This window comes from Helobdella robusta (genome assembly GCF_000326865.2).
Source record: "Helobdella robusta unplaced genomic scaffold HELROscaffold_49, whole genome shotgun sequence".
Classification (NCBI taxonomy): Eukaryota; Metazoa; Annelida; class Clitellata; order Rhynchobdellida; family Glossiphoniidae; genus Helobdella; species Helobdella robusta.
In genome coordinates, this window is record NW_008705246.1 from 1,054,708 (window position 1) to 1,080,259 (window position 25,552).

The 25,552-nt window shown below is 36.5% G+C and overlaps 3 protein-coding genes across 3 annotated transcripts in view; all 3 read left to right on the forward strand.

Moving 5' to 3' along the window:
- The window catches only part of HELRODRAFT_193401 (hypothetical protein), a gene marked incomplete at both ends in the record, with an annotated part of 4,912 nt that extends 4,614 nt beyond the window's left edge, over positions 1 to 298 (forward strand). The window contains one exon of the mRNA XM_009026818.1: positions 140 to 298. Coding sequence (XP_009025066.1) covers positions 140 to 298 — 159 coding nt within the window. The remainder of the gene's footprint in view (positions 1 to 139) is intronic.
- Positions 299 to 657: 359 nt separating this feature from the next.
- On the forward strand, positions 658 to 2,223 carry HELRODRAFT_193402 (hypothetical protein; the record flags this gene model as incomplete). Its single annotated transcript, XM_009026819.1, has 4 exons — positions 658 to 1,238; positions 1,400 to 1,503; positions 1,558 to 1,693; positions 2,100 to 2,223. Exons 1-4 carry the CDS (start codon positions 697 to 699, stop codon positions 2,221 to 2,223), a joined length of 906 nt encoding a protein of 301 aa, XP_009025067.1. The 5' UTR covers positions 658 to 696.
- A 3,687-nt stretch (positions 2,224 to 5,910) lies between these two features.
- Positions 5,911 to 25,520, forward strand: HELRODRAFT_193403 (hypothetical protein; the record flags this gene model as incomplete). Its single annotated transcript, XM_009026820.1, has 37 exons — positions 5,911 to 5,926; positions 6,319 to 6,434; positions 7,050 to 7,143; positions 7,733 to 7,804; positions 8,248 to 8,468; positions 8,793 to 8,917; positions 9,401 to 9,477; positions 9,691 to 9,885; positions 10,547 to 10,659; positions 11,483 to 11,565; positions 12,035 to 12,101; positions 12,530 to 12,668; positions 13,397 to 13,434; positions 13,912 to 14,031; positions 14,620 to 14,667; positions 15,016 to 15,126; positions 15,397 to 15,492; positions 15,642 to 15,719; positions 16,039 to 16,220; positions 16,760 to 16,889; positions 17,152 to 17,262; positions 17,932 to 18,043; positions 18,346 to 18,446; positions 19,048 to 19,212; positions 19,500 to 19,622; positions 20,145 to 20,177; positions 20,493 to 20,585; positions 20,811 to 21,016; positions 21,465 to 21,597; positions 21,779 to 21,910; positions 22,453 to 22,528; positions 22,926 to 23,024; positions 23,346 to 23,530; positions 23,863 to 24,141; positions 24,613 to 24,691; positions 25,034 to 25,119; positions 25,458 to 25,520. The coding sequence occupies 37 exons, from the start codon at positions 5,911 to 5,913 to the stop codon at positions 25,518 to 25,520; spliced, it is 4,197 nt and encodes a 1,398-aa protein (XP_009025068.1).
- Between the last annotated feature and the right edge of the window lie 32 nt (positions 25,521 to 25,552).

The window sequence follows — 25,552 nt, forward strand, 5'->3', positions numbered from 1 at the left end:
TTCAGATTGTTATTAAATCGATATCTCCAGTTATCAACTTTTTTAGTTAGTTCACATTATTACGACACCAGATTTGAACCAATGAAGTTCTTCGTGATACATTACTATATTAAAATTTGACGCATGTGTTGTTTGGAAGGTGTTTGATGAGGCAGAAGTCACCGAGATCCTTAGTCTGAGGAAGCACCTCAACCATTCAAAGAGTCGTCAGAGGCCTGAAGTCGCGGATGGCTACGAGGATCTGGCGAAGATTGTCACGTTCAACATCAATAAGGTTGTTGTTTCATTCAGTGAGTAGTCATTTCGTGTCGTGTGTTCGTTTCGAAGTTCATCGCATGCATCCAGGCTTCAAAGCTCTTCGATTTTTATTCTGTCAAATTTTAACTGACTCTAAAAACACGTAAACAGCAAATTAGGTTTGTGTAAATAAAGTGAAGTATGTTCAGTTTACTGGCTTCATGAATTCAACACTAAGCTGAGTTCAATTATGATTCAAGTGTGTTCTGCTCGGCTTAGATAAACGCAGATTTTTTTAACATCAACATTATTTTACTTAAAGCAGGCATACCTTATTTTATGAAAATGACGAAGTTCAAAGAGCACCAGTCATCAATCAACTTTTCGTCAAATATTTATAAAATGAGCTAACTTGTTTTAAATTTTTAATCCCATTCTAAGATAATTACTCTTAACGAAATGATTTTCACGCAAATAATATTTCAAAGATTCAAAAACGTTTCCATGAATGAAATTCAGAGCATATCTTGGGCAGGAGCGTGTCAGACAACTCGAGAAGCAGGCACCTCGAAGCACAAATCGACAGCAAAGATAACCAACCAACTACTGATAGAAAGCAACTTGAGCGAAAAAGAAATCTTCGCCTCCTCCCCGATGTCTCTCATCTTCTGCTCATCTTCATCCTCCTCATCTTCATCTTCTTCGTGGCCTTTCTTCCGGTGTCAGGTGGAACTTCTTGCCCCTCCGATCGAAGTTTTGAAACAGATTCGACAGCTCGGATGGCCCTGGAGCATGCAGGTGCTCGGTCGGAAGCACTCCGTCAACAGGAAGGTCATCAACGACAACGTCGACATCATGTTCTACAAGTTCGCCCTGGGCTGCTGGGAGCTGAAGGAAGGAAGTGGTGGTGGTGGGGGTGGGGGTGGTGGTGGGGGGCAGAAGGAGGGGGAGGGGCGAGTATTTTATAAACACTGCGACAGGAGGAAGATATACGAGCTGATGTGAGTTCATCACACGTCGTTTCACATTCAAGCCGCACACAATTCAAACAATTACTTTGAAATTTATTTTTGAACGTTTCACAGTCGCGATAAGCAGCATATCTTTCAAGTCGATATTTCTACTCTACATATGACTAACGCAACAAAATTTTATTTAATAGGATTTGGAAGACGAATTTGAAGAAAGAAGCATGCTTCCTCTGCTCAAAAGCCATCTCATCGGCAACCATCAGGAACATTCGGAGGCAGGAAAGCTTTGAGACACGTGTCAACGATGGAGATGACATGACATCACGTGATGATAACAATCATTCTACAGGTGATAACGATGATGAAGGTGATGACGATGATGATTCTGAGTGTCCATTGGTGGAGTGCATGGAATCAAACGTCTACATAGAACCGTGTGGAGAGGGCTACGCACAGTTGACGCACATTCTCACTCTTGATCTTCTGTTAGTTTCTTCCTACTGGTTGCTCATTTTGTGCCATGGTTAACCTTAACAATCAGGCTTTTCATTTTCTAGATATTTATCAAAAATTATTTTTATAGTTTCTGTTCATCACTCTTATACTATCTTTGCTGTAGTTTTTTTGGTTTTTTTCTCTGGAACTTCTTCTCAAACTTTTTTTTTTATACCAAAAAATTGATTATTGATTGTTATTTTGTAGTGTTAAATTAATGGTTGTTTGTGATAGCTAATGTACTTTATTTTTCTATAGCATTGCATTTTATTGAATGGATCTGATTGGCTAGTGTATGTCGGTGGTATACGCAAGCAAGAAAGTTTAAATGGACTCACACTATTGTTGTTGTGATGATCTAATTTATTACGAAACTTACTTTTTAAAAAATTTCAGAGGGCATTCGACAGAGTGGTACAGAGACGCCATTCCGACCATCCTACATCGCTACTACTCCAACTTGCAAAAATTTTTTCAAAAAAAGATCTCCGGTACGAACGGACCCGAAACGAAAGTGTAACCGACACTCCAGCGCGGACTTTACGCGCAATTTGTATTAAATGCTCAAACCCGAAATAATTGTACATATGTAACAAATAATTTATTTTAATTTAATTTAATACGATAACATCAATGTTCAATGTGAATATGTTGCATTTTATTAGCATGGTTGGATGCACGAACTGATTAAATTTATACATCAATACAAACTTAGCAGAACAATGTTGGAATAGAAAGATGGATGCCAGCATTATTTTAGCGCATCTTTCGTTTGAAAATTGTTAATTATGGATACAAATGTAAGTGCATGTGTGTTTCTGTTTATTGTGTATGCTCAACTTAAAAGATGTAAGATCGTTTTGTCATTCAGCTATTTTTATATAATCAAATTTGCAAGTCAACTTATTAGACTGTCTGGTTTACAGTACGTATCAAAGGCATCAGCTACTAATCAGAGATGCGTGCTATTACCAACTTGTATTTTCTCTGTGTTTGTGTTTCTGTGTTGGAGGTAATAAAGACGTGCCGTGAAAGAGTCACATGCTGAAAACATCTGTTATATGGTAATTGGCTTCACCGTTAATTCCGTTCAGCCAAGCATCTACCTGTGGCATAGGTAGAAGCCGGTGTGTCCGCCAACAGCCCCTGCTATCGAGGTATGCCATGTCGTTCCTCTCTTTCAAGATTGTCATGGGCAGAAACCGGTCGATAACGTCACGTCTTAACATACAGCACCGAATGCACTCAAAGCGTTCAAGCGATATAATGGTGGGGGGTTCTGAAAACATAGGCCCACTAACATATTCCGTATGTTAACACCATCGTGATCGCTGATGGCAATAACTTTTTCCTGCTTTGTTTTGGGCCCTCCAGGTTAGTCACTAGCCGTGTGGAAGGTGTCCTCACTGCTGAAGCTTTGGTGCAAATATGCTCCATCGGATCAAAGTGTGTATGTGTGTGTTGTGGTGTGTATGCGTGTGTGTGCGGTGTTCGTTTCTGGTTAGGGTTTGTGTTTTAAAAACTATATGTAGCATTTGCAATGTAATTGTAACATTCCAAAATTTTATTTTTCAAATATTTATTTTATTCGTTCCACTCTTTTCAAAGCTGCATGAACTGAATCGTTAACTCAACTTAATTGGCCATTTTTAGAATTTATGCCGTACTTATTCAAAATAAAACTGTTTCAACAAGATTTACATTGATGATTTTGAAAAATAAAATAATTATAAAATAAGCACACGAGCAAACGCAGGTCCTGTAATAATGTAACATCGGATTATTTTAAAATTTACTTAAAAATCAATTGAAAACCTTAAAACTTTCTCGATGACTTTTTAACTATAGTTATGTTACTTCACTAGTTGAATTTGCTTCTACAACTCTAGGGGTATTTATTGCATTTCAATCAATCTTAAATGCACATGCTGGAGTTGTAGTAGTTTGGTTTAGAGGTGAGCTACTAAGAAGATGATAACCACAATGCATTTTCCCATTATCCATACATCTTCTGATCTTATAGCCCTGGACTCCAGCCTCTCATATGCACATACATAGATACTATACGTATTTTTCATGGATATAAAAACATTATGAATGATTTTATAATACGTACGTTAATGTACGAACTCATTCTAATTTCATTTTAAGTTATAATTGAGATGTCATAACTACAACCATAAACGACTTCGTCAAAGATCATATCCATGGTTTTTTTGTCCCTATTTATTTCCATTACCATTGAACAATTTTAAGGTTTCTTCAACTCTTTTGAGTTTTTTAAATTCTTTACCATTTTAATTCTTCTCTCAAAAGAATCTTCCGAAGTTAACGACAAATTTCAATGCATATTTTGATACAAATTACAAAAACAACGCCTCTGAAAGAACTGTACGAATACTTTAAATGAAGATGAACAACAAAATTTTAAAGTTGATGAAAAAAACCTAAACTCAATAAATTGAAAATTCCTAAGAAAAATGTAAGAAAATGAATATATCTTGAAAATTTTCTCACTTTTCATGTTTCGTTAACTATTCATGTAGTATTATACTACATGATATTCCATATTATTCTAGTTATGTGCTCATCCATATATATGATCATGTTCGTAACGAAATTTGTTGTAATGATCAGTTGAACCGTGTAGTGGTAACTAAATTAAGGTAAAAAAATTACATAACTAAATTCTAGGCTTTAACTAAATGACGAATTTATATATATATATATATATATATATATATATATATAAATTTGCATTTGTCTCTCTTGGAGGGTTTCGATAAGAAAAAATTTAGCCTGGGTGTTTTCATTGACCTAAAAAAGGCTTTTGATGTAATTGATCACGAAATTTTGCTACAAAAGTTGTCGATGTACGGTTTTCGTGGAGTTGTGTTTGACTGGTTCAGGTCGTATTTATCTGATCGGAGTCAGTTTGTTTCAGTTGATAATGTAGTGTCTCCTCCGTTTAAAATTCAAACAGGGGTGCCCCAAGGTTCGATACTCGGCCCCCTATTATTTATAATTTTTGTAAATGATATTTTTTCAATATCAGATAAATGTACTACAATCCTGTTCGCCGACGACACCAATATTTTTTTGTCGGGAAAAGACCCAAATGAATTGTTCCTAGAAATGAATCGTCAGCTCCAAAAATTCTGTGATTGGTTTTTGAAAAATAAATTGGCATTGAACTTAAGTAAATCATGTTATATTATATTTGGCCCTAAAATAAGTACTAATAACAAAATTCTAGAAAAAAATAAATTGTTCATTCAGGGCACTGTGCTCCCAAGAGTGCAATCGATAAAATTTTTGGGGGTTATACTTCAAAGTGATTTAAAATGGACCAATCACGTTAACAAAATAGTCAATAAATTGTATCAAGTTATTGGAATATTATTTAAAGCGAGAAACAGATTGGATACTGAAACAATGATGATGCTTTATTATTCTTTTCTATATCCCTATCTGCTGTATGGGAATGTTTTCTGGGGATCCGCAAGTAAATATCTAATCAATAAGATCATTGTGCTGCAAAAGAGTTTTATACGCCTGTGTTTCTCCTTAAGTTATCGTGATCACACCAATCATTTGTTCCGAAGTCATAAAATTCTTAGGTTTGATCAATTACACAATTACATTCTTCTGATTTTTCTTTATAAAATTCTTTCTTATAACGATTATAAGCACCTAAATGTTTTTTGTAAGATCACATCGGCCACCAGACAACATGGTATGTTGATGTCAAAAAAAGTTAGAACTTCTACTTACGATAGAAGTTGGGTTGCTAAGGGAGTTAGACTTTGGAACGCTTTAGCTATGCATAACCAATTGCAACTTACAATTGAACACTTTAAGCATTATGCTAAGAGCGAAGTTATGTCCATGTCCGTCGATGTTTAAGATGTTATTATATATATGTATATACGTCTACATATGTGTGTGTATATATAAATGTATGTATGTGTGTGTGTATGTGCGTGCGTGCGTGCGTGTGTGTGTGTTGTGTGTGTGATACGTGTGGCGTTTAGTAGCAATCTAATCTCTGTGATCCATTTATTCTTAAGTTTCCTTTTCGTTCCCGCCTTATTTCAACAATAGTTGTTAATATCTGAGGAAGATTAAGGTTTAAGGAGATAGCCACAGGCTAAATTAACTAATCGCACATAAATTTTGGCAAAAATTTCCAGGTTTTTGTTACAGAATGGATGAAAATTCAGGTTATTTTGTATTTTTAATAAAATAGTGTTATAATATTATAACATGGTTCGTAGGCTAGTTTCTTTTGCCGTTTGACTGGCTCACATTTCGTTTCACAAAATTTCGGATTTATACTAAATATTTCCCCGCTGGTGGCTTTGCACTTGCATACTTTTAACCTGACGTAGCATAGCAAATTTTATAGTGGTCCAGTAGATGGCTCTGTGTGAGAACCACCCTGTCAATATGATATTATGATTATGACAAAAACATGAAATTAAGGATAAAATCCTACTTGTCTATTTAGTTTAGACTTTTTTAGAGGTGTTTGTGTTTGGTTTTTCGACTGCCAGCTGTCAGTTCAGCGAGTAAAAAATAAAATAGAATTTATTTTATTTTATTATTCTTGCAGACTACAGTCTTGCACGAAACAGATCAAAAAGAGAGAAATCCGATAGGCATGGGAGGTTTGCGGCATTGGCCAAGTTGAAAGAAGCCAAACTGGCTGGTGAGAAGTTCAGGCCAGACGTGAGAAGTTCATTCAATATTTCATTTTCTTTATTTTTATCGTTATTATGAATGCTTTTTGATGCTTATATGTAAATGTTTGTTTTTTCATGTTTGTATGAAAATGTTCCTTGATGTTTATAGATGTTTTTTGTTTGACTTTTCTGTAGATACATCTTGGTACTTGTCTACTAATGTTTGTGTTTTTTTGTGTGTAAATCTCCCACTTTCGATGATAATGGAATTCAACATACTAATTTGTCTTTAAACAAAATGAATGTTCACGTTCATTTAATTTCTTAACCTGTAATTAATAAATTTATTTATATGGTTGTAATATGTTTCCTATTCTTCATCCATTCTTTTTTCGTGCATTTATTTATTCCATTTCTTGCAGGGTGTCATATTAGGTAAATTTTCAACAAAAAAAAATTTGTTGTGTAGTTCAGATTATTGAAAATAGGTCAATATGTTTGAGATTTATAATAATAAAGTGAAGATAGCTCACAGCAGTATTATTTAGTATTAAAAAATATCTTTACATATCTTTTTAATGGTTTCATTTCTATAACTTATCTTTTTATTATAATGTAATTAATATAATAATATAATTAATAATATAAATGCGATTTCCAGATTCTGAATGAGAAGAACGTTTACGATGAAGTCGATGAGTCAGAGTACTCGGAGATCGTTAGGAACCGGCAGGAAGATGACTGGATTATTGATGGTGAACTTTTTCTCCTATAATTATATAATTTTTTTTCATTTTTATTTTACAGCTTGAACTATTTATAGTATTCTATTCATTATTTTATTATTTTTATTATTATTCATTATTATTATTTATTCATATTTTATTCTTATTATAGATTGATTGATTGATTTATTATTGTTATTCAATTTGCTATTTATTAATATTTATTTTAATTATTTATTAATTTCTTCGTTTGTTGGAGAAAATAATGTTGAGGTAGTTGGTGCAAAGCATGAGTTCATAAAAGGATACATCTGTTACACTATGAACAAGTTTTCATTCCAACATGAAATTTTATTATATGTAATAAATAAATAAATAATAGTTTATTAGTAAAGGGCACAAACTGAACATCCCCATACCCCAACAAGAGAGAAAAAACAAAAAATTAATTAATAATTAATCAAGTCCTGGGATAACGCCATTTCAACTTGATTTAATGACGTCTTTAAATTAAAACTCAAGTTATTGCAATATTAACTGATATACTCTCAAATATTAACTCAACATCATTGCAGTATTGTGATATTAATTTATTAATATGATTAAACCTGATCGGCAGATGGGTCGGGTTACGTCGAAGATGGCAGGGAGCTGTTTGACGAGGACATCTATGATGAGCCTCAAATGAAGAGTAAGTCAAAGATCTATCCATTCATCCATTATTGCATGCTACAGCTGCTTCTAATTTTTAAGTTGTATGCAGGTTGATGCGGGTTGACTAACTTGTTTCTCCATCCTGACTTTATCTCTATCACGTTTCTCTGTTATTTATATTATGCTGTTGTAGCATGTTGTGGCTACTGGCTTCTTTGCTTTGAAGCAATTAGTGGCACTTCTTATTTTATTGATGATGAATTTGTATATTCAATTTAAATAATGATCTATAATAAACATACATGGAGATGTAATTTATAAAATTAGATGTATGATTTGAGGCTGAACAAACAATCAGAGTTTTTAATCCAACTCTGAATAGAATCAGAGTAACCTGAGTGTGAACCATTTGTGTAAATGTTACAAATGAAACAAATATTACAAATGTAACAAATGTTACAAATGTAACAAATGTTACAGATGTTACAAACGTTAGAAATGTTTCAAATGTAACAAATGTTACAGATTTTACAAGTGTTACAAAAGTTACAAATGTTGAAAATTCTTCAGAGACAAAAACCCAGAAGAAGAACCCAGCAGGATTGGCGACCAACCCGAACATTCGACCACCGAATTCCAAACCATCGAACATTAAGAGCTTGTTTGCAGCTGCTGCGGTAAAACCCAAGAAAAAAGTTGAAGTACGTGCATTTGTGTATTTTTTGCATACTGTAAGTGCATCTCTCTATGTGTGTTTGTATGTTTGTTTATGTGCAAGTTTGAAACTTCTTGTAAGATGTTATATACATATGTGGGAGGTGGGATTAATTATTACCTGGAATGTAAATTTATTTGTAATTTTAAATTAATCATCTGCTTGCGAATGAATAAGTTGACTGTATGATATATTAATAGAATCATTTATGAGGTTAATGATTAATTGAATGAATGATTGATTGATTGACTGATTGATTGATTGATTGACTGATTGATTGATAAATTGATGGATTGATTGATTGCACCAGACAAGTGCAGACCTAGAGAAGGATGATTTGTTGATGGGATTGATGGAGGAAATGAAAAAAGATGAAGACATCATCCAACCAACACCGGTTCGCCTCAAGAAGCACAAAGAACCAGCGTTCAATAGGTTGGTCATGGTGCAAAACCAGAAATCCATCCATATACCTAACCCAAAAATTTTTGTACACCATGGCCCTAACCCAAAATGTCTGTATCATTGTAATGAGGATGACGTTTTATTTAAATGGCAAAAAAAAATTTAGTTGCAATTGTTGTAAATTTGTTAAAAACTACCACAAAACCTCCACCCAAGATGCATATTCAACTTATCCTCTTGAGTTGCTTCCAATGGTAACGTAATTTGGTAGTCTGTTGTTGTTGTTGTTGTTGTTGTTGCTGCTGAGGTGTTGTTGGTGGTGCACTGTTCTAATGCTGTTTGTTTTTGTGGTTCAGTTTGTTGTTGGAGTTCAGTTTTTCACTGTCGTACTGTTTATGTAATTTTTGTTTGTTTTTTGGCTTTGTTGCGGCTTTGATTTCTTTTTGTTGCTGGCAGTATATATATTCATTTATTTGTTTGTTTTTAATTTAAATAAATAAATAAAATTTCTAGGAAAATTACAATTGAAAAAGAAGAAGTGATTGAATTGGACGGAGAAACCCCAGCCTCTCTGTCATCGCATTCTTCATGTTTAACACCATCTTCTTCGTTATATTCATCATCATTAGCATCATCATCATCATCACTGTTAACATCAACGTCGTCGTCGTCATCCAGATTAGCATCTGCATCAACATTGTCATCATCAACTTCAACATCTTCATCGTCATGTTTGCCTTCTTCAAATGCCAACAAAACACAACCACCTCGAACAACAACATCACTGCTCCCACCACGAACAGCGACAACAACTGCAGAACCAATAATAGAACAACAACAGTTTGACTTTGACAACGAACTCAGTTGGATATTGACCACAGAAATTCCATCAACCACCGAAGAAAAACACGAGTTGTCGTATGTCACTGACGACGATGGAGAGAAGGTACTCAAAATGTACTGGCTGGATGCGTTTGAGGACCATTTTAAACACCCTGGTTGGTCCATCTGTTTATTGTGTGGTTGGTGTTGTTCCACATTCAACTGCTACTGCTGCTGTTTTGATGGTTGTCAGTGATTAGTCTTATGTTATAAAATGTTGCTTGTAATAGCAACACGACTCACAAAACATTGAATGTTACAATTTGCTGTTGAGTCACTGTAACTTGGTCAGGTCACAACAATCCTCTTTCCTACTAAGCAACTTGAACCACCATTCACTGCATCTAACTGGACCAAGCCGGAACTTGTAAAAAAAATTCAACATCCGCAATCCAACTTTCTCACTCATAGCTTGTTGGTTGTGTAGTGATGTCATGATGATGTCATGTTGATGTTAAAAAGGTTTCATACACCATAGCATCAATCCCAATGTGCCCTCTTATGATAATAGCAATGAAAATTCTCTAATACTTTTACAACATGCATATATTTTAAAATCTTAAAATGTAAGCATGAAATATGACACAAGAAAGAGTATTGCTGATAAATGGATTATGTTAGGAAAGCGTGCATAACCCAATGTTAGTCGGCAGGTGTCTTCTCTAGAAATCATGAGTTAAATTAGGTTAAATTAACAATAATGATCAGTGAATAGGTTGAATGATGTTTATTAATGCAGCAGACAGAATCCACGCATGAATTGTTTCCACGATGCAGGTGTTGTTTTTTTGTTCGGCAAGGTGTGGGTGGAGTCGTCCAACTGCCACAAGAGTTGTTGCATCATTGTGAGGAACATTGAGAGGCGGATCTTCATTCTGCCCAGGTCAAAGGTCAGTGGAAAGTTTGACCCATTGACATTTGTCATCTTAAATCTCACCTGACGCTTTACATTTTTGTTTTGCTGGTCCCTCTGGTGGCCTTTTTTTTACGTTTTTCATGATAATCTTTTTTCAAAGTTTACAGTTTTTTTATTTTTCTTATTCTAGTATTTCAGTTACCATCATTAATACTTCCCTTATTGCTTTCAATCAAGCAATACTCAATCAGCTTCCCTACTATTCATTATATTTTAATATGTAAACCCTCAACACATTGGAATATTGCCAGGAAATTTGAATGCAGTCCAACGTATTTGGATTTGGATAGCAACAATTTTATGTTTAGGTTTCGTTTGTAATACTGTTGTCGTTTTTGTATGTGTGTTTATTGTTAGTTTTACGTCCTACCTCGGGAAACCGGGTCTCTGGACGCAAAACGAAGCTTGATTGATTGATTGATTGTTAGTTTGTATTATTGTGCCGTCTTTAGTTTTTTCCTCTTACCCCAACATTTTCATTGTTCAAAATTAGTAATATCCACACAAACATCCACACAAACATCTACATAAACATCCACACAAACATTCACACAAACATTCACACAAACATCCACACAAACATTCACACAAACATCCACACAAGCACACCACACAAACATCTACACAAACATTCACACAAACATTCACATAAACATCCACACAAACATTCACACAAACATTCACACTAACATCCACACAAACATTCACACAAACATCCACACAAACACACCACACAAACATCTACACAAACATTCACACAAACATCCAGGCAAACACACCACACAAACACACCACAGAGATTAGTGAATGGCCAGCCAACAGATGAGGCAATCAGCATAGCCGATGTCTACGATGAATTCAACAAGCACCTTTCCACCAAGTACAACATCATGACTTTCAAGTCTAAGGTTGGCTGGCTGGCTGGTTAGCTGGCTGATGGCTGTTTGTTGGAATGTATGTTTGTTGTGTGTGTGTGTGTGTGTTTATATGTGTATGTTTATATGTGTTTATATGTGTTCTGTCATATGTAAGTTATATGTGTTTGTTAAGTCTTTGTATGTCTGATTGTTTGTGTTTCTGCTTGCAAAATGAGGAAACTTGCACTAATTTTGAATGTTTTTGATTTGAATTCTTATGGGAGAAACATTTTTTAAATTATAATTTTTAATATAAATAATTCACTCAGGTATTCAATTATTAAATCAAATATTGAACAATGAATTTTTTGGCAAGCACACTGTACATAAGTTTCAATCACTGTTACAAGTTGAAAGAAACTACATTTTGAAATCACATGGAAATATATTTTTGGCACCCACCAACCAATCAACAACTTCCCAGAAATCCAGCAAGCTGTATGCATTTGAGAAGAACGACGTGCCAATGGAGAGTGATTATTTGGAAGTCAGATACCCTGTGAGTCTCCTGTCTCTCTTGTCTCTTTTATGTTTTAATCAACTGCTGATATGTTTGTGATGTTGAGTTGCTTGAGCTCGATTGTAAGATGATTTTGATTGAAGTTACCATTATTTTAAATGTAGTCTTTGTTCGTTTTTGTTGTCCATTTGAATGACTTCTTGATGCTGCTGATAAATATGACCGTGTTTCTACTTGCAACTGATTGACTAAATGGTTCATTTTCACACGCCATCTTTCGACACCGCCCTTTTTTTTATTTTGATTCAATAATGAAATTGGAATGGTTTTGATTTATTTAATTTATGAGGAGTTTATGGTGAAAAGTATTACCTCAAATGAATAAACAAACATGAAATATGTAAGTAGACGCCATTGAATCTTCGAGTTTACGACATTCAGCATACAACAAACATCAACGACAACAGGCCACGGAAGCACAAATCCCAAACAACGTCAGTGGGGAAACGTTCAGTGAAATATTTGGCACGACAACCTCGTCTCTCGAAATCTTTCTCATTGATAGGAGACTGAAGGGACCTTGCTGGTTGGACATTCGCAAGTCCAGTATGTTTGTGTGGTTGTGTGTTTTTGTGGCTGTGTGTTTGTATGTTTGTGTGTTTTTATGTTTGTGAGGTTGAGTGTTTGTATGTTTGTGTGGTTGCTTGCCTGTATGGTTGTATGTTTGTTTAAGCAAGTCCAGTATGTTTGTGTGTTTGTATGTTTGCTTGTTTGTATGTTTGCGTGTTTGTATGTTTGTGTGTTTGCATGTTTGTGTTGGTCGAATGTTTGTATGTTTGTGTGGTTGCTTGCTTGTATGGTTGTATATTTGCTTAAGCAAGTCCATTATGTTTGTGTGGTTGTGTGTTTGTATGTGAGTGTGGTTGTGTGTTTGTATGTTTGTGTGGTTGCTTGCTTGTGTAGTTGTATGTTTGTTTAAGCAGGTGGCCTATGTTTTGTCACCTAGATTCTCTCAATATAAGTGTATTTGTGTGTTCATTGTTAGTTTGAATTATTGTGTTTTTACTTTCTTCCTCACTAAATAAACTCCTTTCTGTCTTTTGCTTTCACAATTGTCTAATCAACATTTTTCTCCTCGGTCAAACAGCTGCATATAAATATATATATTTATATTATATATGTATATGTACATTGTACAAGCATGGTATTACAAGTATTATTTTATGTAACTACGTAAACTACATAGGCGCCATTACAAGACATTCAATAATTCTCTCTCAAAAAATTATTTATTATTCAACATATTTGTCTTATGAAATGAAAACCTTCTGCAGAAACTAACAACCCCGCCGTGACTTGGTGTGCCTTTGAGGTTTGTAGTGTTTATATATCAGTCTCTGTATGTCTCAATACCTGTTAGTATGTTTGCTAGTATGTCTGTCTCTCTGTCTTTATGTTCGCCTGTCTACGTATTTGTGTGCATGTCTGTTTGTCTGTCTGTCCGACATCACGCATTTGTTTTAATGTTCTCATATTTCATGATTCGTATTGATTCGTATCATGTAACAGTCGGCTGCTTAATTATTGCTCTTCATTTGGTAAGGTGATTGTGTTTGATAGTTTTGCCTTTTTGTTATGTTTTGTAATTTAAAATAATAAAATAAATAAATTAGAGGAAAGAGAGAGAGAGAGAGAAAGAGAGAAAACGAAAGAGAGAGAGAGAGAGAGATTTACGTATAGGATTTTAATGAGATGAAGAGAATGGCTTACAAATTAAAAAATAAAAAATCAGATTTCTCAATTTCTCACTCATTCTTCCGTACACTCACTCGTTCCGTCATTCATGCAGCTGTCCTTGACCCGCCCTGAGGATGTTGTCGTGTCGAGCGACCAGCCCTGCCCTCCAAACATTTGCGTCATGTCCCTCTCACTCATCACCTACGTCAATCAGCAGACCAAGGAGAATGAGGTGGGTGGTGGGAGGAGTGGTGGGTGACAATTGCTGAAGTGTGCATTGGTGAGGGTAGTGGCATCAGTGGTGATTGCGTTGTCGGCTGATGGGGTCTTACTGGAACGTTGGTGAAGATGTTTGTGATTGCTGTGTGATGACGTTTGCTGGTACTGACTCATTTGACTGAACATTCACTCTAACGACAATAAAAAGTCTTAAACATTCTTCCAAAGTTCAGAGGAATTTATTGGATACGTGCTTAGCGACGCCTAAAAAACACGGAGCATGTCATATTCGAACCCGGTCACTGCAAAACAACAGCAGGCGACCTTAACCACAAGGCCATCAGTCACACCGCCCAAATTTCAAAATTTGTAATAAGAACTCGTTAGTTTTTCTGCCTTCGAAAGTAAAGATGATTCACCAGTGGACGGGCCTGATTGCTTGTGTTCTTTTAATCCCTCACTAACTTCATTCTTCAATCCTCACGTGTTAACTGGCGTCGTGCACAATTGTCATCATTGAAACTTTTACTTTCTTTCTCAATATCATCACCATCTTCTTCTTCACCATCATTGTTATCTTCTTCATCATCATCATCATCAGATCATTGGTGCCTCCATGTTGGTGAACTCTAAACTTCCGATTGATAAAGTTGCTCCAAAAATTCCATTTCAGGAACACTTTTGTGGTTGGCACTCATCCAATTGATTGATTGATTGATTGATTGGGTTGTTAATTGATTGATTAATTAATTAATTATTTTATTAACTGGTTGATTGAATAATTGATTGGTTGGTTGGTTAATTGAATATTTGGTTGGTTAATTGATTGATTGAATAATTGATTGATTGAATAATTGATTGGTTGGTTGGTTAATTGAATAATTGGTTGGTTAATTGATTGATTGATTAATTGGTTGATTGAATAATTGATTGATTGGTTGATTGATTGATTGCACTTTAATTCAAATGAAAGAATATTTTTTGTTTGTTTCGATAGCCAAACGATTTGATGTTAATTTTAAAAAATACTTTCCCACTTGCGTTAGCCATAAGCAAGCCGAACAATTGTGTCTTTCCATTTGATTTGAAGGAGAAAATGGAAAAGAAGGTAGAGGCCGTTGTTCGTTTGTTTGTGTGCGCGTGTGTTTGCTTGTTTGTTAGCTTACTTGTCTGTTTGTGTGTTAGCTTATATGTTTGTTTGTTTGTATGTGTGCTTGCTTGTTATTTGTTTGTCATTTTGTTTGTTATATTTTACATTTTTTATTTCATTTATTCATTTGGTCATGATTGATTTGTTGATAAATTTGCACAAAATAAACGTTTCTCTGTCGAGCGATTGATTCATTCGAGTGCACACCTCCCTGCATGCACAACACAGATGAAGAAGATGAAAGTGGAGATGGTCGGCTGTGAGAGAGCCCTGCTGACCCTACTCGCCATCAAGATCGGCAAAGTCGACCCCGACGTCATAGCTGTGGGTTCTGCTTGAGGGCACTTGTCAAAACTCGCTAACACGTTTCACATACAGCCGCATACAAACGTACACTCACAGACATACGTCACATGTAGACACACACACACACACAGGCATACATAGGCACACACGCACAAACACATTGACAGGGGCACGACATTGCAGGGTTTGAACTGGACGTCTTGCTGCACAGGCTGCACAAGTGTAAAGTGTCACAGTGGTCCAAGGTTGGACGACTCAAGCGAAATCAAATCCAAATGTCTAAAGTATGTACGTGCTTGATGATGATGATGATGATGTTGGGGTGGTGTTGGTAGTAGTAATGATGATGATGATGGTGGTCGTGGTAATAGTAATGATGATGTTGGTGTTGGTGATGATGATGCCAGAGGTCATATTTATGTGTATATATAGTGCAATGTTGCCGATACTGAAGAAGAATATATTCATTGCAAACATTCAGTTTAATTCTATACCTCCCCCCCCATCCACACCACCTGTCACCAGTCCCCCACCCAAAACCCCCACACGCACGCGCATCTGCAGGGATTCAACAACCAGCGCATGATACAGATGATGTTTGCTGGTCGACTGCTCTGCGATGTCCAGCTGTCAGCACGAGAACTCATTCGCTGCCGGAGTTACGACCTGACCGAGCTGACCAATCACGTCTTGAAGGAGAGAAGGAAGATGGTGGAGGAAGTTAAAGATGTTGTCTACCTCTTCAGGTTGCTGCTGATGATGATGATAGTGATGGTGGTGATGGTGATGATGATAGTGATGATGATGATGATGATAGTGATGGTGATGATGATGATGTTGGTGATGATAGTAGTAACGGAAATGATTGTCCTTGTACTGAAGATGGTGGTGGAGATGTTGAAGTTGGGTTTTGAGGTTCCTTAGGTTGATTTGATATCAGATGATATCAGTAAGTCAAAGTCTTAGCTGTTTGTCTTCTTGTTGCAAGCTATCATGAGGTGTGGCAAAACTTAAGTCAGGAAAATGATTTTAGGACAATGTTGTTGTTGCTGCTGCTGTTGCTGTTATTGTTGCTGTTTACTATTGTTGCTGTTGCTTTTGTTGTTGTTCCTGCTGTTGCTTTTGTTGTTGTTGTTGTTGCTGCTGCTGCTGTTGTTGTTGTTGTTGCTGTTGTTGTTGCTGCTAGTACTTGTACAATGTTATCAGAACATAAGTACGCTTCATGAACGCTGTTTGTGATACTTAATTGTCACCAGCATCTTATCCCATTTGCTTCTGCCACCAGCTCGTCTGAGAAGTTGCTGGATTTGATGTCTTGCGGAATGGCTGACTGTTCGTACGTCTTCAGGATCATGTGCGAACTCAACATCCTGCCTCTCGCACTCCAGATTACCAACATCTGTGGAAACCTCATGGTTGGTGGAAAATCTAATGCCCGCCATCACAGGCAAACAGAAAATCTCTAACAAACATAATAATATAAACACACATTTTCTGACTAAACACTCAGACACAAACAAACTTAAAAACAAACACAATACAACAAACCTAATACGAACACAACAAACACAATGCAAACAAAAAGCAAACAAAAACACAACAAACAAATACGAACACAACAAACACAATACAAACAAACAAACACTACAACAACACGACACAAACGTTCATGAACAGTCGAGAACATTGTTGGGTGGTCGATCAGAGAGAAACGAATACTTGCTGCTGCATGCCTTCAACAGCAAAAACTTCATCGTCCCAGACAAGATCTATAAAAAAGCAAAACAAGTTTGTAGTTATCTTGCAAGAATGTTGTTGGTCTTGTTGTCTATAATGAGTTTTGAGACATCTAGTAGACATGGCGAGACATCTAGTAGACACGGCAACGTCTCACTTTAATATAATATGTCTGGAGGTTTTGTTGGTTTAGTAGTCTATAACATGTCTACAGACAATTACTTAGACCTGGCTACATCCCACTATAATATAATATGTTTGGAGTTTACGTTGTTGCTGATGCCATGCACGTTGTTGTTTTACTCACCTGTATTTCTACAACAGATTTGTTTATAAATTTTGCCCCAAAGCAAATAGTTAGTAGAGAAACTTAACAATCCTACTTTGTATTGCTCACAATGGCAAAGGCAAAGTGGTCGTGTAAAGATAACTGAAAAACCAGCAATTATTGTCAATTTATTTTTTTTTTTTTTATTTATTTTATTATTATTTATTTTATTCTATTTTTTTTATTTTTCATGTTAAAACATTTTTCTTTCTCCGTTTTTTTATTTATTTATTTACTTATTCATTTAATTTTGTACTACTGTATTGCATGCTGCAACAGTTTCTGAGTCTGTCAGATCCTGATTTTTAAAGAATAATAAAAGAATAGAATAATAAGAATAATAAAAAAATTACTCTCAATAATAATTTTGACAGTTTTTCAATTAACAACAGATGGAAGAGGAAGAAGAAGCCAACGACGACGATGTAGCAGCTGCTAAGATGAACAAATCTTCAAGGAGGAAACCTGCCTATGAAGGAGGACTTGTACTCGAGCCAAAGAAAGGTCTGTCTGTTGTGTTGTCTGTCTGCTAAGGTCTGTCTGTTGTGTTGTCTGTCTGCCAAGGTCTGTCTGTTGTGTTGTCTGTCTGCTAAGGTCTGTCTGTTGTGTTTTCTGTCTGCCAAGGTCTGTCTGTTGTGTTGTCTGTCTGCCAAGGTCTGTCTGTTGTGTTGTCTGTCTGCCAAGGTCTGTCTGTTGTGTTGTCTGTCTGCCAAGGTCTATCTGTTGTGTTGCTGATTAGTTTAAGCTGTGCCGGTTTCTTTGTATGTATTCTTTTTGTTTTTTATGATTTTATTGATTCCTTGCAGGGTTTTATGACCACTTCATTCTTTTATTGGATTTCAACAGTCTGTATCCGTCCATCATTCAAGAGTATAACATATGCTTCACTACCGTTTCGTCCAACAACGTGAGTAACAATTGCATATGTGTTTGTCTGTTTGTTTGTTTGTTCATTTGTTCGTTTGTTTGTTTGTTCATCTGTTCGTTCGTTCGTTTGTTTGTTTATTTTAGTATCTCCATGACATTACATCCTTTTGTCAACTTTTTGATTCATCTATGAAATTTTTTTCTACCGAATGTTTCTTATATCAGTCTTTTCCTCTCTTTTCTCACTCGTAATTCGATCGAAGTTACCGTTGCACTTCACTTTGCTATGAACCCTCCTTCACAAGCTCCATGCTTTGTTGATGAAAAGGGTTAAAGGTTAGAGGTCAGCTACACTCTTTCTAGAATCGGAGGAATCAACAACACGACACAAACATCGCACACGAACACGTACCACACGGCGCATGTGATAGGCTGGAATCTTGTTGTCGTATTCGAACCTGGTAACTGCACGCACTGCAAAACAGCACCAGGCGACCTTAACCACTAGGCCATTGTGTTGAAAATTTTAAAATATTTTTCCAAATAACTTTGAGTAACGACTCTGGACGAATGAACTGGTGATAAGAATGCCAGAATGATGGTGATAGTATTGATGGGTTAAACAATGCTGACGTCATCAGCCAGTGGAGTCCGGCGCCGACGGGAAGTCCGATGAGGGCATCATCTTGAATTCGGGACTGCCTCCAGGAGTCCTGCCCACGGAAATCAGGAAGTTGGTGGAAAGCAGGAAGCAGGTGAGGGGACTTATGAAGAGTTGTGATGAGAAGTCAGATTTGTATCTGCAGGTGGGTCCATGTGGTTGGTTGGTTGGTTGGTTGGTTGGTTGGTTGGTCAACTGGTTGGTTGGTTGGTTGGTCAACTGGTTGATTGTTGATAAATTATTAATTAAATAATCTGTGATTGATTGATCGGTTGGAATCGCATTGCGATAATCAACCTACCGAAGTACTTAAATACATCATTCGATGCTGACAGCATATTTTGAATAATTTAAAGTTACTCTGGTTGTGTTTAACTCCATTAAATATCACACAACATGGACGTTGCTGGCTTTAATCTTCCCACTCGGCAGTACGACATACGCCAGAAGGCATTGAAGCTGACAGCAAACAGCATGTACGGATGTCTTGGCTTCTCGTCGTCGAGATTCTATGCTAAGAGGCTAGCCGCTCTCGTCACTGGGAAGGGCCGGGAGGTGAGGGAGTGTGGTGTTGATGGTGGTCAAGATGAATGTGATGAGGAGGGGTGATGATATGGATGTGATGATGAGGCTGAATGTGGTGGTGAGGGTGATGATGGGATGATGAAGATGGATGTGGAGACGAGGATAGATGTGATGTTGAAGATGAATGTGATGATGAGGCTGCATGTGGTGGTGAGGATGGATGTGACGTTAAAAATGGATGTGATGTTGAAGATGGATGTGATGGTGAGTATGAAGGTGATGATGACTAATGGTGACGATGATGTTGTTAGTTGTTGGTGTCAACTACAAACCAAAATGAACCAGCTAAGTGGATGGATATTGAAGATAGATTTCTGATTTGAATATTACAAATAGTTTTATTTTCGTTTATAGATGGGCAGGTCTAACTTGTTTGCCTTTTGTATATCTGTTTTATCTCTAGTAAATTATTCAACTCTTTATTTATTTATATATTAATTAATTAATTTATTTATTTATTTATTTATTTATTCATTGACTGACTCTTCCCAGATTCTATTGAAAACAAGAGATCTAGTCCAAGCTGTTAGTGTTTCTTCATTGATTCGCACCAACTTTTCTTTGTCTTCTCTTGCCACCTATATTTCAGTTGAACATTCATACGCTTAGTTGTTTTCAATGGGTAATTGTAATTAATTATTCAATTATTTGCTATGTATCATTCGAGGATCAAATTAATTTCAGTTATTTTTATATACAGTTGTTGTTGTTGTTGATGCTGTTGTTGTTGCTGCTGTTGTTGTTGTTGCTTTTGTTGTTGTTGATGTTGTTAAATCATGCTAATAAGAAGCTAAACATTTAGATGCTGTTATGTAGTGTATTGAACAATGTTACTGCCAGATGGGCATAGAGGTCATATATGGAGACACTGACTCCATCATGGTTAACACTGGACTGACCAACTATGATGAAGTCATCAAACTTGGAAATAAGGTTACTTTCATGGAATGTTTGCCGACCTAACTGTGATATCTTTCTTACTTCTTTCTTACTTCTTACTCATCACATCTTATGGCTATGCAGTTTTTATGTGCACCTGATGATGAATCCATTCAATGAGTTAATTTAAACAATTAAAAGAATTATTCTTTGAAGTAATTATGCTTTGAAATAATTATTTTACTGCAGACTGATTAGCATAATTTATGTGACATTCAGATCAAATCAGAAGTGAACAAGTTGTATCGACTGCTCGAGATTGACATAGATGGAGTCTTCAAATCGATGCTCCTATTGAAGAAGAAGAAGTACGCAGCACTGATGGCCACCAGACTTCCCGATGGTTCCCTGGTCACAAAGCAGGAGAGCAAGGGTCTTGACATTGTCCGCAGGGATTGGTGTCCACTGGCCAAAGAAGTTGGAAAGTTGGTCTTTTGTCTGCTGTCTCTCTTTCTCTCTCTCTCTCTCTCGCTTTCTCTCTGTCTCTATGTGGATTGGACGCATTAATTTTGAATGTTTTTTTTCCGCTACCTGCAGCAGAAAATTTCATTCATTATATTCAAGAATTTGATTGTAGGGTTCCCCTTCTTTTTTATGCTTGATGGGAGAAGATACCCTTAGTACTTTTACGTTGATACCTAAAATTTGAAAAAAAAATCTTAAAAAACTAAGTTGAATTCCTACTAACTGACTGAAGAATCCATCGGTTTTATTATGGAAAATTGTTGCCGACATTTTGTACTACAATTTTGTTTATCGCGTTAATTCTAAATGTTGGTTGGTTGGTGTGTTTGTGGTCTGTAAAGGATGAACTGTCATTGTAGCAGCTTTTTATTTTTTACGGATGTAAAAATAAAACGAACAACCACGCAGTTACATGTTGAGTCAGGTCTTCTCGGGGGAGAGTCGAGAAGTCATCGTGGAGAACATTCACAACAAGCTGTTCGAGGTGGCCCAACAGGTCAGGCAGGGTCTCATACCAAAGGAATTGTTCTACATCACCAAAGTAACTTCAATATTTTTTGCATGGCTTTCATGAAAAGTCAAAGAATTTAAATGATCTTACAACATTTGACTTGAGTCACTTTTATGGCGTTGTTTGTTTCACTGATAATTTGAATCAAACATGTATCGATGCATATGTGGTAAGTAATTTGTGACCATCTCGCTGATTCCACCCCGCCCAGCAACTGACACGCAGTCCCGAGGATTACAAGGACATCGACAGCCTGCCCCACGTCCAGGTGGCTGCCAGACTGAACAAACACCTGGCCAGGAAGTTGAAAGCTGGTGACATTATCTATTACGTTATATGTCAGGTTGGCAGTCTTCGGTGTTGTTTGTGTCTGAACTGTGGATGGGTCAGGGTAGAAAGGTTAAGCTTCCCGACCACGGACCAATAAACATTTGCTTCGGTGCAGAATTCATATAAAAATGTATTGTAAAAATACAAGTGAATGAAACAGCGTAGGATTTGTACATCATGTGAAATTGAAATTAAATGAAATCGAAGAGGCTGTTTTTAGAAAAAGAATCAGAGCGTGTCTGTGGAGAAAAAAGGCATTGTTGAGGAGTTGAATGGGCGCTGAATGCAAATTCTACATATAATAATAATAATATGTTAGAACATGCTTCTGATGTACGTGTCTCTCTCTCTCTCTCTCTCTCTCTCCCTCTCTCTCTCTCTCTCTCTTTCTCTCTCTCTTTCTCTCTCTCTCTTTCTCTCTCTCTCTCTCTCTCTCTCTCTCTCTCTCTCTGTGTGTGTGTGTGTGTGTGTGTGTGTATGTTATGTATGGTGATGATATCCACTGGTGGAGTTGTGAGTCTCGATTTGTATAAAACGCCCGACAACACCCGACAGAATGGGACGAACGATGCGGCAACTAAGAGAGCCTACCATCCCGACGAACTCAACAAGTCGGATACACTTCAAATTGGTGGGGTGTTTCTTGTGCTGGCTGTGTGATGTTGTTGTGCTGCTGTGTTATGTTGTTTCAACGTGTTTTTGTTGGGCTATTATTGTACATTTTTAATGTTTAGTTATTTATAGCCATATTTTTTTTTTATTAGAAAATTCAATTATTTTCTTATGATGTTTTTTATGTTTTTATACTTTGAATCTATCTATCTATCTATCTATCTATCTATCTATCTATCTATCTATCTATCTATCTATCTATCTATATTTGATGAATGTGAATTCATCAAAACCTTAAAACAACAACATGCATCTTCATATCCGATTCATCATCACTCCATCATAGCCATTTGTTTTACATCATAATTTCCATCGCCCGCCCCTGCATCGTTTGACACCACACCACCACCCTCCAGACGCCAACTACTACCTCTCCCAGCAAGTCCACCCCGTCGTGGCACGACTGTGTGACCCCATCGAGGGCACCGACGCTGGACATATCGCCGAGTGTCTCGGTTGGCCCTTTTAATTTTTATTCCTGTTGTTGTTGTTGTTGTTGATGTTGTTGTTGATGTTGTTGTTGATGTTGTTGATGTTGATGTTGCTTTGACAGTTGCTGTTGATGTCGTTTTAGCATTCAAGCTGTTGCTATCCGTCGAGTAACTATTATTTGTAAGTGACTGTTAAGAGGAAAGGGCTTTTTCATTTGCAAAGGAAACATTCACGCCTGGCATCCTTCAACATTTTTGTTTTCATCTTGAAATCCATCTCACGCTGAGCTAACTAACCAACTAACATTGATCTATTTCACACCGCCACCATCCTAAACTGTGTAGGTCTTGATGCGAAATCCTTCCATCAGACAATCGTAAGAAGAGACGTGGACGGTGAGGAGGACGGCGCCGGACTGGCTGGTGGTGAAGTTTGTGACGAGGAGAAGTACAAGGACTGCGAGAGACTGACCATCAGTTGTCCGTCGTGTGCTTTCGTGAATGTCATCGAGTCTGCATATGCTGATGAGGTCTGCTGTGCTCTGGTGGATGTGTTGTGGTCCAAATATCTTAGCTTCAGCTTCTGTTTTACGTTTGATTATCTATTTTTCATGAACAGAATAAGTATTTATTTAACCATCCAGTACCAACTACTTTTTCATCACTTAATTTTTCTGTTCCTTCCAATATCACAATTCATTTGTGGCTTTTGTTAAACTTTTGTCTGTTTAACTTCTTTGTTAGTAAATTAAAATTAATAAATTAGTAATTAATACATTTAAAATGTAATCGGCTGATGTGTTTTTCCTCAGTTGAATTTCAATCTGATTTTTCTTCCATTTTTTGTTATCCCTCTCGCCAGACCAACGTCAGCAGCAGCAACAACAACACATCCTCCCAGCAACGCTTAACTCTCGAGAGGTGCGGCAACAGTAGTTGCTCCACGAATCTTCTGCGGCATGGCAACTACCTTAAAAACAGGTTGACGTCATTTGTAAGGAGCTTCATCAGGAGGTACTACGACGGATGGATGAGATGCGAGGACGTTTGCTGCAACTTCCGAACCAGGAAGGTACCTCTAGCGTTCAAGAATGGCCACGCTGTCTGTCCGGCTTGTAGGAAGAATGCTTTGCAGTGCGAGGTTTGCTACTAACTGCTCAATTTGTACCCTTCACTTATATTAACTCGACTTTTATAATTAAATAAGTTTTAATAATTAAATTAAATTAAATTACTAAAAATTTATAAGAAAATCAATGTTTTTTGATGAGTCCTTATAACTAACAGATTATTCTACTGATTTGTGTTTATGTGGGAAGTTGTGTTGTTTCTGATGTGTAATTTTAATGGAGTTACTTGAACTAGATGGCCGATGGATGGGTGGGTAGGTAGGTAGGTAGGTAGGTAGGCAGGCAGGCACCACAAGTGGTTGGCACCATTCATTTTTTCATTCATTGTATGAAATTTATATTAGTTTCAACGTTAACCTGCTTCATTTCATCGAGATAATGATTGTGAGGCAGTTGATGAAACTCAGATACTTGAGCAATTTAAGTTTAATAGAATTAAAAAAGGCACACGAAATGATCTCCAATTAATCTCAACCATGCAGTTCACGGAGAAAAGTTTGTACAACCAGCTGTGCTACTTGCTAACTGTTTTTGACGTCAACTATCTGGACAGCAGCAAAGGTGTGCTCATTCATTCATTCATTCATTTATTTATTCATTTATTTATTCATTTATTTATTCATTCATTTATTTATTCATTCATTTATTTATTCCACTTCTATCAGATCTTTCTTAAATATTTCAATTAAAATTTTCAAAAACTAGATTTAACGTTTGTTAAATAGCATGAATTAAATGAACTAGCTGCGACTTTTTTTATTTATGCCTCATTACATAGTAAGTAACGTTGGTGTATCCGTTTAAAGTGTGCATTATGGAAGTGATAAAGTGATAACAATGCAGATTACATGATTGATTGATTGATTGATTGATTGATTGATTGATTGATTGATTGACTGTCAGCAGACAAAAGAAGCACAAAGTTCTTGAAGGAGCGTGACGTAGAAGTGATGAACGAGCTAAAGGAGGTCATTGACCAGAAGATGAAGGTTAGTGCTTATGCTGAGGTCAACCTGTCCAAGTTGTTCAGCACACTCTTCTGCAAGTGACGACCGGGACGATGGAGAAGATGAGGAAGTGTCGATGAGGAAGTGCCGGCCGTGGCGACGATGACGAAGGAGGCAGCCAGCCAGTCTTATAATGAATAATCGCGATGATCATGATGTTGATTGTAGAGACGTGTGATGATGTTGGTGTTTGTGATGATGATAGCGGATGATGGCATCTTGTAAAATATTGTTCAGTTCATACATTCTCTTGTATTTTTATTTAACTTGCTCGTTTGGCTCACATTTAAAAACAAATTCATCATTGAACATCAATACAGACGGCAGAATACACTATATGTACCTGCTTCTCCGATTGTAAATCCCCAATTAATTATAAATAATTGATTATAGTTAATCGTTAGATAATAAACTT